Source organism: Asparagus officinalis, chromosome 5 (assembly GCF_001876935.1).
Source record: "Asparagus officinalis chromosome 5, Aspof.V1, whole genome shotgun sequence".
Lineage (NCBI taxonomy): Eukaryota > Viridiplantae > Streptophyta > Magnoliopsida > Asparagales > Asparagaceae > Asparagus > Asparagus officinalis.
Window position 1 is genome coordinate 77,128,842 of NC_033798.1, and position 15,637 is coordinate 77,144,478.

At 36.3% G+C, this 15,637-nt stretch overlaps 1 protein-coding gene across 1 annotated transcript; it reads right to left on the reverse strand.

Annotated features, from left to right (window-relative positions):
* Positions 2,280–12,652, reverse strand: LOC109843996 (26S proteasome non-ATPase regulatory subunit 9). Its single transcript, XM_020413003.1, has 6 exons — positions 12,409–12,652; positions 12,215–12,275; positions 9,852–9,959; positions 9,117–9,426; positions 8,423–8,473; positions 2,280–2,596 (listed from the first exon to the last, which is right to left on the reverse strand). Exons 1-5 carry the CDS (start codon positions 12,547–12,549, stop codon positions 8,452–8,454), a joined length of 642 nt encoding a protein of 213 aa, XP_020268592.1. The 5' UTR covers positions 12,550–12,652; the 3' UTR covers positions 2,280–2,596; positions 8,423–8,451.

Genomic DNA, 15,637 nt, shown 5'->3' on the forward strand with positions numbered 1-15,637 from the left:
ATATTCCAAATGAGATATATGTCCTATATACAATACAATTGACCTAAGCAAGTAAGTTATAATAGCATTTTTTATTTTACATCATTTGGAAAAAGATATGATAGGGATCTTGCATCAAAGAAAAAAGAAATTTTTATATTTATAGCACATAAGGAAATATATCATAATCTCTCTGCTCTAATTTCCTAAGAAAATAAGTTTTTATACTTTTAATTTTATTTCTATGATACAAAAAATAATAAACCATACCTTAATGATATTATTTTTTGTAATATTTTTCAAAGGATAAAAGTTAATCAATTCTTTAAGTACAAGTGCTGCTCCTCAACTGCTTCTTTGTAATATTTTTAAGGTGTTTGTAATTTACAGTTTTACTTCAGTTTGGTAAAAGTTTATTAAAGTTTTACTTCTATCAATCCCACAAAAAACTTTGTTTTCTTTTTTATTTTTATTCTATTTTTATTAATTTAAATAATTATGATGTTCAACCACGTGCATTGCACGTGCATTTCAACTAGTATTATCAATTATTATAACTAAAAAAATACAGAAAAACCGCCTAAGCCCTGCATAAGCTCTATGCAGGGGGTGCAGCGACTATGCCGCCTAGCGCTTTTTATAAGCTTGATCAAGATGTTCTTTTGTTCTGTGAGGATGGTACATACGTGTAAAAACATATTACATATTTCTAGGGACCATGCTCATCAGACGAGCTCTCAAAGAAAACTCTAGTGTCCAAAAACTAGGGGAACGTTTGGCAACCGTGGTGTTTTTGTCGTTTCTGTTTTTTTTTCAACAAAAACAAAGAAACGCGTTTGGCAACCGGGACGTTTTTTTTTACTTGTCCCTTTACAAAATCTAAAAATTAAACAATTTTCTCAAAACACTAAAAAAGTGTTTTAATATTCCGTTTTTTTATCTCAGCCGCCACAGCCCGCTCACCGCCGCTTCGCCGGCTCGCCGCAACCTGCGTGGCGCCGCCGCCGCGCCTCGGCCCGCGCGCCCCACCGCCCGCCCATCGTCCGGCCGCCGCCGCTGCGCCCCGCCACCCGTGGTCGGCCGCCCGCCGCACCACCGCCCGTCGCCCCACCCCGTCAGCCGCCACCAACCACCCTTCACCCGCTCCCGCCACCACCGCCGCGCGGGGGGGGGCGGTGGGGGTGGGGGGACCGCCGCCCACCATTGGCCACCAGTCGGTCGTCGCCACGTGGCCAGCCAGTCAGCCACGCCGCACCCGCTGAACCACCCTCCACCTGTCTGATCGCTGCCTGCCCATCGGCCCGCCACGTTCGTCTGTTCGGCGAGCCACCGGCCACCCGCTGTCGCAACCGCCGCACCCGACACCAGTCGGCGGCATCATCGCCCGCCGCGCGCCTGCCACTCGCCGCTACCGCCGTAGCGACAGTAGTCATTCGCCGGCCGCAGCGCTGCCACCCACCACCGACCGTAGACGCCACCACCCGCCCACTGCCGCTATATAAATGGTCAAGCTAATTTGACCAAAATGGTGTTTTTAAAACACATTTGAAAAAGAAACACCATGGCATTATGTTTTTTACAAAAACATGACAAAAACACATTGATTACCAAGCACACCCTAAAATTCAGGTTCCTAAATTTGACATTCTGTCATCCCTAAATTCAACCTCCTCCAACCAATTTCGTCAGTGAAGTGATCCTTATTTATTCACCTACAAACCTACTGGCCTAGTTGGTAGGTTGGGCCAGCAGGTACCCGCACGAATCACATCGAGTCAAGCTCAGCCAAGAAAGTTAGGTCAATCTCTTAAGATTGGTAGACTTCAGTTTCCCATCTAAGTGGCTTGGGTTGGACCCATGAAAATCGATTTTGGCACGCCAACCACAGTGAAACAAACAGTGACCTGATTGCTGTCATGTCCATGCTGAGCTTCAGCCAGCAACCAAACATTAGAAGTTTTCAGGGGTCATAGTCTCATAGAAAAATAAAATACAGAGAACCTAGAAATTTAACAATACGCTTGTTAATGAAAAGACATAACTACCCAAGAGACACCATCCCCTTCAGTGTAATACAAAGGGTAACTAAACAATGCTTTATAAAATCTGAAGATATTGCAGTCGGTATCAAGACGAGTTACCACATCCTAAACCTCAGGCGCTCATCACAACAAGAACCCTCGACGACAAGAGCGTTTTCCTCTTATTTGACCACCTATCGTTCTCACTCAGAACCACTCCCTAAGCTTTTTTCCCCCCCACTTGACCTTCACTCATACTGCATTTCAGCCAAAAATATCTTAATCACTCAAAGAAAAACAAGAAGATTTCACCAAGAAGACAGCATAAATTGGGTCAGTTACTTGTCCCAGAAAACCTCTCGAGTTTCTAATGCATATCAGAGTAATTTTTATAATCAAAAAACATACTAGATGACAGGTGGCATTCATATGTAACTTTTAACTGTTTGAGGCGCATAAAAATAATGGTCAAGAGTTGGGTGACAAGATTTAAAAGAAGGCCTAATAAAAGCATAAGAACCTGCCATTACTACAGTGTACAGCTTTCCTTTTGTTGAAACAATAGATGTCTCCTTCTGCTCTGACTTCAGGACCAACTGCAACAGTAAACAGAAATTGAAGCATATAAAACAATCAGCTCTTTGTCAAGACTGTCAAATTCATGCAAGCAGACATAAACTGATAAAAAAGTTAGATGTGTACAATTTGATGAGAATCTGTGTCAATAATTTTTTGCACTTACATAAAGCTTGCATACAACTATTGTAGGGAGCATTGATTATAACACAAGTACATTTCCTGTTAAAAGTTTCTCATCTTTTGGTTTGTTTGGACCAATATGCAAAGTTTGGAGGGGCATAGTACACAGAAATCAAGCAGGGAATCAAAATGGCACATCAATAGAAAATAATGAAAAGTCCAGCAGAAGTTAACCGGCCCAAGTCCACGAGAAATAATGTGCTTGTAAGATTATCAGTTTTACTTGTGCCACCCTAAATATATGAACCGGTTACGACGAGACTCGACTCAGAGAAGAGGAAAGGCTAAAAGCTCAATTTGAGCAAGGTTTCAACTTTAATTTAGCATCGATCCAGAAGTTGATCAGAACATCCACTTAGTGATTACAAGTAAGAATAAATAGAGCATGATTAGAAGAAGGCATAACATCAAATCCAAAATAAACAAAATGTGTGATTACATAAACACGCAACCTGTATCCGTGAAATCTCCTATAAAAGGGGCAAACTTCACTCCACCTACTGAACAATCTTATTCAAGTCCTTCACAGTCTAGCTGACAATTTTATACTAATACTGTGTTTTTGCAGATTTATTGGGCAAGCATATGACAACAAAACGTTTTAGATTATAACACTTTTCATACTCTTCCTAATCGGGCTCAACCATATTCTAAGTTGAGTCAATGCTACAGGGCATAACCAACTCAGTAGGAAAATTTTCACACCAGAGCATTTCTTCCTCCCATTTGTATCGCTTGACCTAACAGCTACTCTGCAGGTTCATTCCCTAATCCGTAGGTGTCATAAATAATTGACAACCGTTTTAGTTTGACATATTGGAACCTTTGTTACTAAGCTCAATTGACAAAGTATACAAAAGACACCTTACACAGAAATCCTACGTAAGGTGCTGCTCTCCTATTTTTCTAGGAGCCAACTGTCCTAGTTGCAAATAATTGAGCCATGCTAGCTGCACTACAAGTTGAAATAACAGAGAAATGTCTATCAAATAAACGAAGATGATTATGAACAAGTTCATTGGCTCGTTTCACCTATATTTCTATGAAATTGTTAATTCATTTCCAAATGTTGATTGTACGTAATTGCTTCATACGGCATACAACAAATAGCTTTTTTTTTTGAAGGAGCTCTCAGAAGGAAAGCAGTACGGAAGTAACCACGAAATCATACGGCGTACAACGCTTAGCTTACTTATTAGTAATACGTATTTATTTTGAGACAGCCAAGACTATTACAAATCCAACTTATATTCAGCAAGTCCATACAGTTTTACCCAGAAGGTGAGGGCCCTGAATCAGGCCGCATGTTCAGGAACAAAGAGGTTCAAGCACACAAAGCTAACTAAAATTGCAGAAAGATAGATCCAGTTGGTTGTTTTTATGAAGATAGAGAAAAAAGAAAAAAACGGATACACCTTTTCGGTTCATATCCAAGTAAAAGTTACAAACCTTTTCTTAGAAGTAAAATATGGTTTCATTAGATGATTTGAAGGAGCATAATCACCATAACCATGTGGAACAAAAAATAGATTTCCTAAGGATGTCAAAACAAGCAATTTCAGGGTGATGATCAAAGAAACTTCATCTATGGTGGATCCCAAACTAGAATTGTCAAAAGACCGAGGAAATTGTCCATACAGCATGTACAGAAAACTTGTATTCAAGAGAGCATGCAATAAATATTATACCAGCAGCTCCTGGCAACCTCCATGAATTGTGAGTAAAATGGAGTCGTGCATGCGACCTAATATCTTCAAACGATTACAAGCTAATTGGCAAATCCCCAACTATACGAAGTCCTCGATCTACAACGCTTGGTTAAAAAAATTGCCTCTCTGATGGTTCAAAAATTTTAATTAAAAGTCTTCGAGGTGAAACTTTATGCTTGTTATTCTTAAACAAAATTGTGAAAGAAACAAATTCCAAAACTATTACCTGCAAATGATGGATAGAGTGTTGGAAAAAGTTACTAACCATAAAAAGTAATGCAAAGGTTGGTCATGTCGCTCATTTGCACTTCTTTTAAAATTTACCAATGCTCAAGAAGATCCACAATATTTTCCATTTTCAAATATTGCAACTAAACCAAACAAAAGGCAGCAGAGATAACCTTTTTTTTGTGTATGTTTGTTCGGCCATTCTCTTCTTCCTTATCTGGTTGGGAGGGAGGGAGGAGGGGACATCTTGATGGCTACATGTTTTCTAGGATAAATCAATGGAGTGCTCATTTGCTCAAGTTTATATTTGGTTATTTGATTCAGGAATCAGATTCCAAATGACTGGGTGAGATGATATTGTCGTTTTTTTAAAATGATTTTGTGGTCTTGTTGTATAGTTTATGTATTTCTTGGGTTTAAACTCTTAACCCTCACTTCATAATGGAGTTCTGGGTCATAATGGTTTGACATGATGTTGTGGCTTTATTATAAATAAGGGAAAGAAAATGAAACTGAATTTTTTAAAATAAAGAAAGGCAATAAACTCTGTAACCGTTGACTTAAATCAATGAAACTGAATATGTAGTAATTGTAGATGTTTGCTTTCTGGAACAGAAAGTAGGTATCAATTAAGCACGAAAAGAAATTCATTTCTGCATTGGAGATTAATAGCCAATAGTCCGTTTTGATAAATTATTTCACTGATTTGTATAGTTGCATATGATCCAAAGATCAATTTACTGCACAAAAGATCCAGATACTACATTAAATGAAAAAGAACCAGTCAATATTTGTACATCAACATTTTTTTTAAATAGTATATCCACAGAAGTTGAAAGAACTAAAGAAACAAAACTGTATGTTTAATGCACTTATATTAGAATCATGAAAGCAAGTATCTTCGATGTATGACGACTATCGGCAACAGTTATCAGAAAGTGATATTGTGATATTGCCTCATGAATAAGACTTTTCATGTGATTTTATAAGGTGAGGTACAGTCTTTCCAAGTCTAGTAAATCTGAATTCTTTTTATTACATGATTTCATTTGACATTCCTAGTATCTTATATATTAAAAGTTAACTAATATGTCATTTTAGCTTTTGACGTTTCGAGTTGAATGATATGATCCAACTGTGTAGCCAGGAAAATTTAACAATTCAAAGTCCTGATTTTTGAAAAGGTAGAACCATATGAACTTTGTAGTACTTTCTGGTTCTTTTCCATTCTAAATGATCCCTTCCTAAATGGACAGAAACTCCACAAAACACAGACTAAGTTTACTTTTTGAAGAAATACTACCACTGACTAAGAGCTGAACACCAAAAAATTTAAAGTATTGGCCATTTCTGGCTCCTTCACTGCTAAGAACTAAGGGCCCGTTTGGATAATGGAAGTATTGGAAGTAAGAAGTAAGTTGCGGAAGTAACTTTCAAAACTATGAAATAGGAAGTAGCGGAAATAGCATTTTTTTTGTTTGTTTCACATATTTTTAGAAGTAATGGAAGTAGAACTTCTTCCTCTTCATTTACTTTTTTTTGTTTGGATAATATTTGGAAATATTACTATGAAGTAATTAATACATGTTGCTTCCATTTTATTCTTGTTTGGATTGTCATTGAAATAGAAATAGAAGTATTATAACACACAGTATTCTTGCTGCAATGATATTGAAACATAATTGATTGCTTGCTGCCGCAATTGTCGGAGACTCACAGTACAATTTTGCTACTATATATGGCAAAATTTGATAATGAAATATGATTTTTCTAACGGGTGCCTATAGGCACTTACTAGAGGATGATTATCTATCAGATTTTGCAAGCTTTATACTTTCTTTTAAAGCATCACATATATTTCTACTATACATGTATCATACTGTTTTCTTCTTATTGTTGTCTTTATTTCTAATTTACGAATTTCCATTAAAAACAATATTTCCAATTTATGACGGGAAAAAAATCTTTTATATATGTCACATGTTCAACAGAAAAGTATGCCGTTCATCAATTTCAATAACAATATTTTGTATATCTACGAAAGCAAAAAATGCATGAACGGCATTCATCAATTTTAATAATAATATTTTTTATATCTACGAAAGCAAAAAAGGCATGAACGGCATCACTGTCATAAATTTTTTAAAATATTTATAAAAAAGATTTTATGATTACATATCAACTTCCGCCGTAATTATGATTTTGAGAATCTTTTTTCTTTCGTGGACCCCATCCTACATCAACTTCCGTCGTATTTCAGTGCATTTGAAGACGGAAAAATATCAAGGAAATAGAGGTGCCACGTAGACGTCACGTCAGCTTTCAATGAAGTAGCGGAAGTAGTTTTTATAAAGAAACAAACATACATTTTTACCAAGAAGTAGCAGAAGTAGCCTCTACTTCCTCTACTTCTGCTATTTCATAGTTACTTCTGTGCAAACAAACGGGCCCTAAGAGACTATTACCCTAGTTCCATATATATAACTGTGTTCTATAGATTTTACTAGTAGAGTATCTATGGTTACTCAATATATCATTAAAAAATATATCGATCTCTGCTGGAATATATTAAGAAACCATTTATTGTAATTCAATGTATAAGGTATAAGGATATTTCAGAGGGTGTCATGCAACAATCTTACTAATCAAACAGAATGCTGCTTACTTGCCGGAAAGAGCAAATTTCTGTTAAAGAGTATTCTCTGGAAGTTCTAAGTACGGATGATTATAATAAAAATAATCTGGAATCACAGACACTATCGTTTTATTAGCTGCACCCAGAATGCAACACGTTCAATCAACAATGCGCACACAGGAGGCCAATCTGAAGAGTGACAATTCTTATTAAAAGCAATACTAATTAACCATTGTCTTCAGCTTTAGTGAGGAGGTCTCTACAAATTCTACAGCATAGAATGTATTCAGCTCCAATAGTCAAAAACTGGCTTCCCAGGTATATGAGTAGACCGTAACTGAGGAAACGAGAACATAAGGGGACTGGTCTCTGCTATACTCATATCCTAAATATCAAGAGCTAGCATTACGATGCAAAAGCACATGAATATCAACTAATATATACGATAGGATGAGGATACGTACATTTAATATTTGCATACAATAGGAAATTTGGTATGGATATGAATGTCTTTTTAAATTTTTCGTAGGATGTGGATAGAGATATAAGTAAAAGATCCTGATTTGTATCAGGATATGTATCAATCAAACGGATGAAATTATTTTGGACTTAGATTTGTGATCTTATGCCCAACTTCGGTGATTCGAAGACGAAACTTACCTTCTTAGATATTAAACATATTGATGGAGTCTAATTTGAGAAATTTTTATGCATTTAAACTATTGTATCAAACGAAACGACATACATATTTTCAATTTTATCCATTTCCCTTATATTTGCTTTGTATCCATATATGATTTCCTTTCATTTGATCTGTTTCAGCAGATATATAATATGGGGTTTCCTAACAAAACTATGGCCATATTCATAACTATCATTTATATTTGTAATTGCTAACCAGAGACACACAAGGTAAGTACCATATTCAATCCATATCCGCTGTGTTTGCACCAGCAGCAGCATGAATATTTAACCATTTAAATTGTCGAAACTACTAAAAACATAAAAAAAATAGCTGCAGAATTAACACCGCTGAGCATGACAAGGTATGCACTGACCATGTACTGCTTTTTTAAAGAAGGAATTCTCACCAACATTTTGTTATTGTTATGCGTGCCTCTCATAGGATCCGAAAATGGCAGCTGCAGAAAACACAAAGGCCTCATCAAATTCAGAAAGCGGACAGCAGTGGAACTTTCAAATATAACAAATTCTCCATAATGGTACCATATGAAAGAAATAATTGCTAGAAAGCTTGAAAAGAAAAGGCAAGATGTATATAATAGAAAGTGTTCTTAAATATCTGTGCCTAACCAAATCAATTTAGCAGTAGAATGTTTGGACATTCTACCACTTTCCTCTATCTTACGAGTCCCACAATGTTTGTATTACCTCCTGATGAATCCTATGTATCTGATAATCTGCTTTGTGAACCCTTATCTTCCATTCAATTAAAAAAAAGTTCTATGTGATGCTAAGGGCGCATTTCTAAACCTAAAATATCAATTAATTTTACTTCCCTAATCATTAGAGAATATTAATTCCAACAGTGAGCTTGTAAGCAAATACTCTAGAGGATTTTTTTGTCAAGTTGACTTTGGCTAAAAAAATTATATTGTGGAGAAAATGACAATTAGCTTGTGCAATACAAGGCAGACACGGATTTTACGGACTACACATTTTTTGAAAGGAAGATATTTTTTTCTAGGGGCATCTCAGACAATAGATGTTAAGCATCTGACAATACTTCTGAAGCATATGAAGGGAAGGAATATGGTATCATACCCCAGTAAACCACGACCATGCCACTGCCTTGGTGTTATAGTCAGATTCATCTGTGATCCCTCTCTCATGATGATAATCGGAATTGGATGACCTTCATTTGACCTTGCTTCCGAAGCAAGCCTATGAACCACTTCATCACCCATTTCAACGTTTCCAAACTTAATGATCTGGTCACCTAATTGCAGTCCATCTTCTGCTGCTGGAGAATCATCAGTTATCTCGTCTACCATAGCAAATGGAATCTTTACGACTAGGTCCTCATGCATAGGGGAAACTTGAGATGTAGCAGTATGTGGAGAAGCAGATACATCTGAAATGGCCATATTAATCAATGAGAAAACCTAGCAGAACAGGCAACATTGTTCTGTTATGAATTTAATTGGAAAAAAAACATCCACCTTCATAGGAGTTATCATCAACTAGAGCACACACACTACAAAAAATAACCACATCTTTATGCAGGATGGAATATGCAGCAGACCAACTTCAAATTAAGGTGATCAGGTGTCTTAATAAAAACAGAAAAACATGGTAGTAAAAAATTAGTTTTAAGTACACTGCAAAACTGCAGATAAGTAGAGGTAAGAAATGCCATTTGATTCGAAACAAAAATAGGTGCAGTTATCATTGACAGTCTCATAGGCATGCATGAACACCAATTATTTGATATTATATGGATCAGGGCAGCAACTTACTATGACTATTCTATTATGTGGCATTTACTATATGACATACCTGAGCTTTCCATGCTTAATGGCAAACCTTTGGTTAATCTTGCTGAGTGCAACACTTGTAAATTTTCATCTATTTTTGCGGTCAGAACCTTGTAATCATTGTGGAGTGCTGCAATTATAGAGAAAAGTTGAATGAGCAACAGATGAAAACAACAAATTTATTTATTTCAAACCACAAAAAGAATCACATAGTTGTAGGAAACAAATAAGAACTAAAAAAAAGATTGATCCTTGATTTTTTTTTCTTTTTTAAAAAGAATTTAATGTCATTTGTACATATAAAATTTGGCACAACCAAATATAGCAATATATGGAGAATAATGTTATCAAGTTCACAGACAAGACAATTTGGCAGGAATTTACCATTGCCATGAACGACAGAAGTGTCATACACATGCTTGAGTAATGCTACGCAATAAGTAATAAGAAATGTAAAGCAATTTATAATTGTATAAAGAAACTTATGAGATCTCGATATTAGTCAAGGTTTGCCTTTATTACCATTGCTATCAAGAATCTTGACAGTTTCAATGTTTCACATTTGAATTGTTGTTAAATGAAATAAGTTAGTCAGGTCACAAGCTTTATATAAATTGGTTTCTTTTCTTCTCCAATTTAACACTAGCAAACCAACATTTGGTACTTCAAACATTATATTATTTTACTGTATTGTTACTAGCCAATAGTGGCATATTAACCATATTAGTGATTATCAGCAGTATCAGCCAGTTTAAGTTCGAACTAATCTGCATGCCCAAAATCTAACCCCATGTGGCTGGTTCATATCAATATGAACCAATACTTAAAACATTAACATGTAGAAAGCTTAAGATGACTCAGAAAAAACTTCAAAGCTAAAGGTAACAAACAAGATAAAGTACAAGGTCAACAAATGCTGCAATTATCGTATTTTGAAGTCTATAGAGTTTTCTAATTTTCAAGCTTGGCAATAACTAAGCAAGCAGATACTTTTAGATTTACTATTCCTTCCTCGTCCTAAAGATTTTTATGCCTCAGTTAACACCAATGAAGATCAGCTCAAGCTGCAGCATTTGTTGTCTAGGATAATTTAGCTCGTTGCTGAATGATATGATTACTAGAATGGTTTCAAGCCCACCTAACCCCAATTGCAGCACAACAATCATGCAGTAGAAAGCATAGCATTAGAGTCTTAATGAGCCTCACCTTTTTCAAGTCCAAAAAGAATAATGCATGCAACATGTGAGGACTAAGGAGTCACAGACAAGTACTGAGGCTCTTATTTTGGCTAGTATATCTTTGTTTGTCAGTCTCACCCCATGAGTAAACCTCCTGCGGTTACGCAAAGTGGTACAATGATGTTAACATCTACTTTCCAAATCACCACTTTTGGAGGGTAGGAGATCTCAAGAGGTTGTTGTGATGTTGAGGCCGTGAAGCCAGGATAAGCGTATGTGCATGGACAGGAATAAGGCAAGTAGCAACAGAGGTGGAGCAGCGTAAAGTGTGAGAAAAATTAGAAAAGTGTAAAGTTGTAGTAACCAACTCTGCAAGAAATTTCCACAAAGGTGCTCCTGATATTATAAATAACTACAAATAGGAGTCAACAAAGATCATTTATCCTACATACAGCTCAATTTCAATCAGATAATACAGAGAAAAGACCATATTAACGATTTTTAGTAGAAGTATGACAAGAGCCTCATGAAGGTATAGATGAAACAATGAACTAGTTGATGGCTCTTATGAATAAATCACCAGTCCACTCACTTTCTAGAATGAATACTCCTGTATAAATAATTTGTCATTAAAGGCATTCAAGAAGAAATGGACTATCCATACAAGTAAATCGTTACGTTCAATATCTTTTCTCAGCCACATACCGATCCCCAATACCCAACCCTCACCTCATTTGATCAAAAAACTTTCTAGGACTTGCAAGAAACCGACATAAAGTCCACTCTCGTTCTTGAGGGAGGGCCAAATTCCTCGATGATATCAAAAGCTACTTGATTTCAAGAATTGCTCTTCCATCCCCAGCATATTCTTTTCAAGAACATAACAATGTCCAACTAGACAAAAATCCTCTATTGAGTCCAAACTCCATCATGAGAAGCATTCACCTTAAACTACCAACTCAGGTAGCAAACAACAAAGCTATTGTAGGAAACTCGTTTAGTTTACTCATTGCTTCTTAATGTTCCCGTCGATTTGCTTCGACCTATCACCTAAATGAAAAAGCTTTCCGTGGCTACTCGCCAATCTCACAAACAAAGCCCTACTTTACACAAGCCTATGTTTGCAATTAGCTAAGAACAGTCAAATTCGTTGCTTCAAAATTCAAAGTCAGAAAGTTTAGATTAAAATTTAGAGAGATATAAGCACCGGCAAGACGAGATCGCTGAGATCGAACAGAAGGGACGTCGATGTCGGGCCGAGGAAATCCCTGTAAAAGTAATCCACAGACATCAGAAATTCTCGGGTTCAGGGTTTCGATTCTCGCGAAATCGAGGAGCCGAGAAACGAATGTGATTTAAGATGGGAACGACGGCGGGGACGGTGGCGGCGTTAGGGTTTACCTCGGAATCGACGAGATTGCCGGAGATCCCAGGGCCGCCGGGGGCGCAGAGGTGAGCGATGATGGCGTTCATCTCCGATTCGAGAGATGATCTCCTCTCCATCATCGCCATCGTCTCCGCCTTCAGATTCGTCGCCACCATTGTTACTGCTACCTGCTCTCTTTTTCCTCTTCCCTCCTCTGTTGTCGTCTGCTGTATCGGCGACGCGAGTCTTCCGAAAGGTAGAAATTCTTATGTTTCAAGATTTGTGTTTGTTTTTTTTTTTTAATATTTACCCGTCAAATTTTTAAGGAAAAAATGTGTACAGACCCTAAAAACAGAAACTTCATGTGTTGCAGCCTCTCTTAGTTTCCCCCATGTGATTCAGTCCCTTAAAGTATGATACTTTGTACTGCAGTCCCTTTTTAGCAATTATTACATTCCAGCTAAGCTAAAATCCCCAAAATAACCTTATCACATCTCTTCAATCCCTCAAACCTGTTGACCTTCTTGTTTTGATGATGTTTAACAAACAATTTACCACTAATGTTGTTTGTCTAGTATTTGTGTTTTCTTATTTATTGTAGACAAACAACAAGTTGGATGATGGATTAATAGAGCTTCAACGATCATATCCAAAGGAGGTTGGCGGAATGTCGATGAAGCTATGCAAATTCAAGTTGAAGATCCAAGTTCAAGCTTCATCCGCAAGATTACCAAGTTGAGCTACAATGAAGATCAAGATCAAGCTTGGGTAATCTAGTTTAGATTTTATATTATGTGTGTTAGATACTCTAAGCTCAATATCATATACACACACATTTATCGGTTTCTTCGTATATATATATGTATATATATATATACATAAGTTTTGGTTTCTATGCATATATATAGTTATATATATACATACATGTGTTTTTGAGTTTTCATGTTTATAAATATGAAATCACATGTTTCATATTTACCATTGTGTTTTTCAAAACATTGCATAGAATATGCAATTTTGTGAAAATATTGTATTCGTAGTTTGTAGACTTGAACATCAGTTTATACATGTTTTACTAAGTCTATAAAAACATTTCACAAAGTTTCAAAAGTTGGTTTATGTCAAAACATCAAAATTCAAGTATCTCATATTTTCATGTTTTGGACTAGTTTGTAAAATGATGATATTTTTCATTTGGGAAGTCCTTTTTCGAAACCAGTCATTGTAGCATGTTTATTATCATGTCTACAATCATTCCCCAAAGTTTTACATTTTTTGGAATTTATTTGATATTTTTAAACAGGGTTTTAAAATCAGAAATTTTTAACAATTTTCCAAAAGTCAAAAATCTGTTTAAAACTGTTTTTCTGAAGTATCAGTTATCGGTCGACCGATCCGGTCGACCGATCATTTGTTCTTTCGTCACCATGCAGCAGAGAGTTTGTCGGTCGACCGGTCCGGTCGACCGAGAGCTCCATCGGTCGACCGCAGGAATTTCCGGTCGACCGACAATAGATCCGTTGCTTTCCCAACGGCTATTTCCTGAGCTGATTTGATGGGGTTGTTTCTGTCTTTTGCTTGGGGTTTTTGTTGAGATCTTGAGTGGGTATAAATACCCCATTGCTGATCTCGGTTTTTGTTGAGATCTTGAGTGGGTATAAATACCCCATTGCTGATCTCTTTTTACTAAGCTAAGAAGTGTTTTTAAAACAAAGTTTTTAAACAAGGGTTTAGGGTTTTACTGTTTGTTTAAGATTGGGTTTCTGTTTACAAAAGAGGAAGTTCTCAATGCAGATTGAGGGATTCATTCTCAATCCTCTTCATCCTCTTCTTCGTATTTATAGAGAAGTTTTCTAACTCTTTTCTCTAGCAATTTCATTATTGATTTTCATATTCTTATTATTGCTAGTTTGCTATTTGAGTTAGATTTTATTATATCTCATTGTTACACACACTCACTTGAGCTTATTGTATTTGCATACATAGTATATTAGGGTTGTGAGAGATTGTAACATTGAGTTGTGCTTAATTGAGTTCTTCATCTATTGTAGAGAACAAATTTATATTTGTTACATTGTGAGTGTTGTAAGGTATTCGGTGAGCTAGAAAACCGAGTGTGTTGTGAAGTTTTCGGTGAACTAGAAAACCGAATGTGAGGAGTGAACGTTGATCGGTGAGCGTTAAAAACCGATACTGTGAGGTGTAAACGTTATTCGGGTGAACGTAGAAAACCCGGTTGTGATAGTGGATTTCTCCCCGGGAGTGGGGAGCGGAGATGTAGGACGGAAGGTCCGAACTCCGTGATCATATCGTGTGTTTGAGTTTGTCATTGGCGCATTTGCTTTTGCGCTTATCTTATATCGCCAATTGTGCATTGCTCATTTATTTCATCCACTATCTAGTTCATTTTGTTTACCCTTGTGTTGTTTATATATCCTTGCATATATCTCATAGTATATCTTGTTGTTCATATTGCTTATCCTAGCTCATATACATTGTTGTATTTCATATTTGCTAGGATAACTTGTTAATATATTTTAATTAGCATTAGATTAGCATAAGACCCTAATCACCCCCTCTCTAGGGTCTAACAATTGGTATCAGAGCTTGGTGCTCTTTGATTTAAGGTCTAATCGCCTTGAGTTAAAGATCCAAGTTATCTTTTTGTTCTAATCTTGTTTTGATTTTATTTGTATCTTGCTTGCATATATTTTCTTATTATGGACATACATTATGCATCTTGTTTAGGCTATGATCCTATTGTTGCTCCTAAAATAGATAATCTCTCATATGACCAATGGTGTTCTAGATTTAACATATTTGTTAGATCTAAACAATTCGATTTATAGGAAGTTATTGAAGATGCTTATATTATACCCACTTCGGAAAAATCCAAGTGGAGTAACAATGATAAAAGAATGTTTAATATGAACAAGCTTTTGTTAGAATATTTGCTTAATGCCTTTGACTCATCCTTTTCTAACAAATTTGTTCATTTTGATAGTGCTTACAATTTATGGAAATTCATAAAAGCACATCAAGGCAACTCGGAGGAAATCCGACGTAGTTTGGAGGATTATTCTTCAAGTGAGTGTGGAGCATCATCATGCACACGACCACTAGGCGATAGCCCTAGTGTGGTAAGCGATTCGGAATCCGATAGTGATATATCCATCAATGAACTCGCTTGTGCATATGATAGATTAATGCATGCATATACTAAGTTGCATAATAATTTTATAGATTTGAAAAGCAAGCATGTTA

What these genes read in the sequence shown, in the direction of transcription:
- LOC109843996 (XM_020413003.1), bottom strand. Translation starts at nt 12,549, where the DNA reads ATGGTGGCGACGAATCTGAAGGCGGAGACGATGGCGATGATGGAGAGG. An exon ending in GCAATCTCGTCGATTCCGAG is followed by an intron (nt 12,276 to 12,408) that starts GTAAACCCTAAC and finishes TTACTTTTACAG; the next exon opens with GGATTTCCTCGGCCCGACAT. An exon ending in ATTAAGCATGGAAAGCTCAG is followed by an intron (nt 9,427 to 9,851) that starts GTATGTCATATA and finishes TGGCCATTTCAG; the next exon opens with ATGTATCTGCTTCTCCACAT.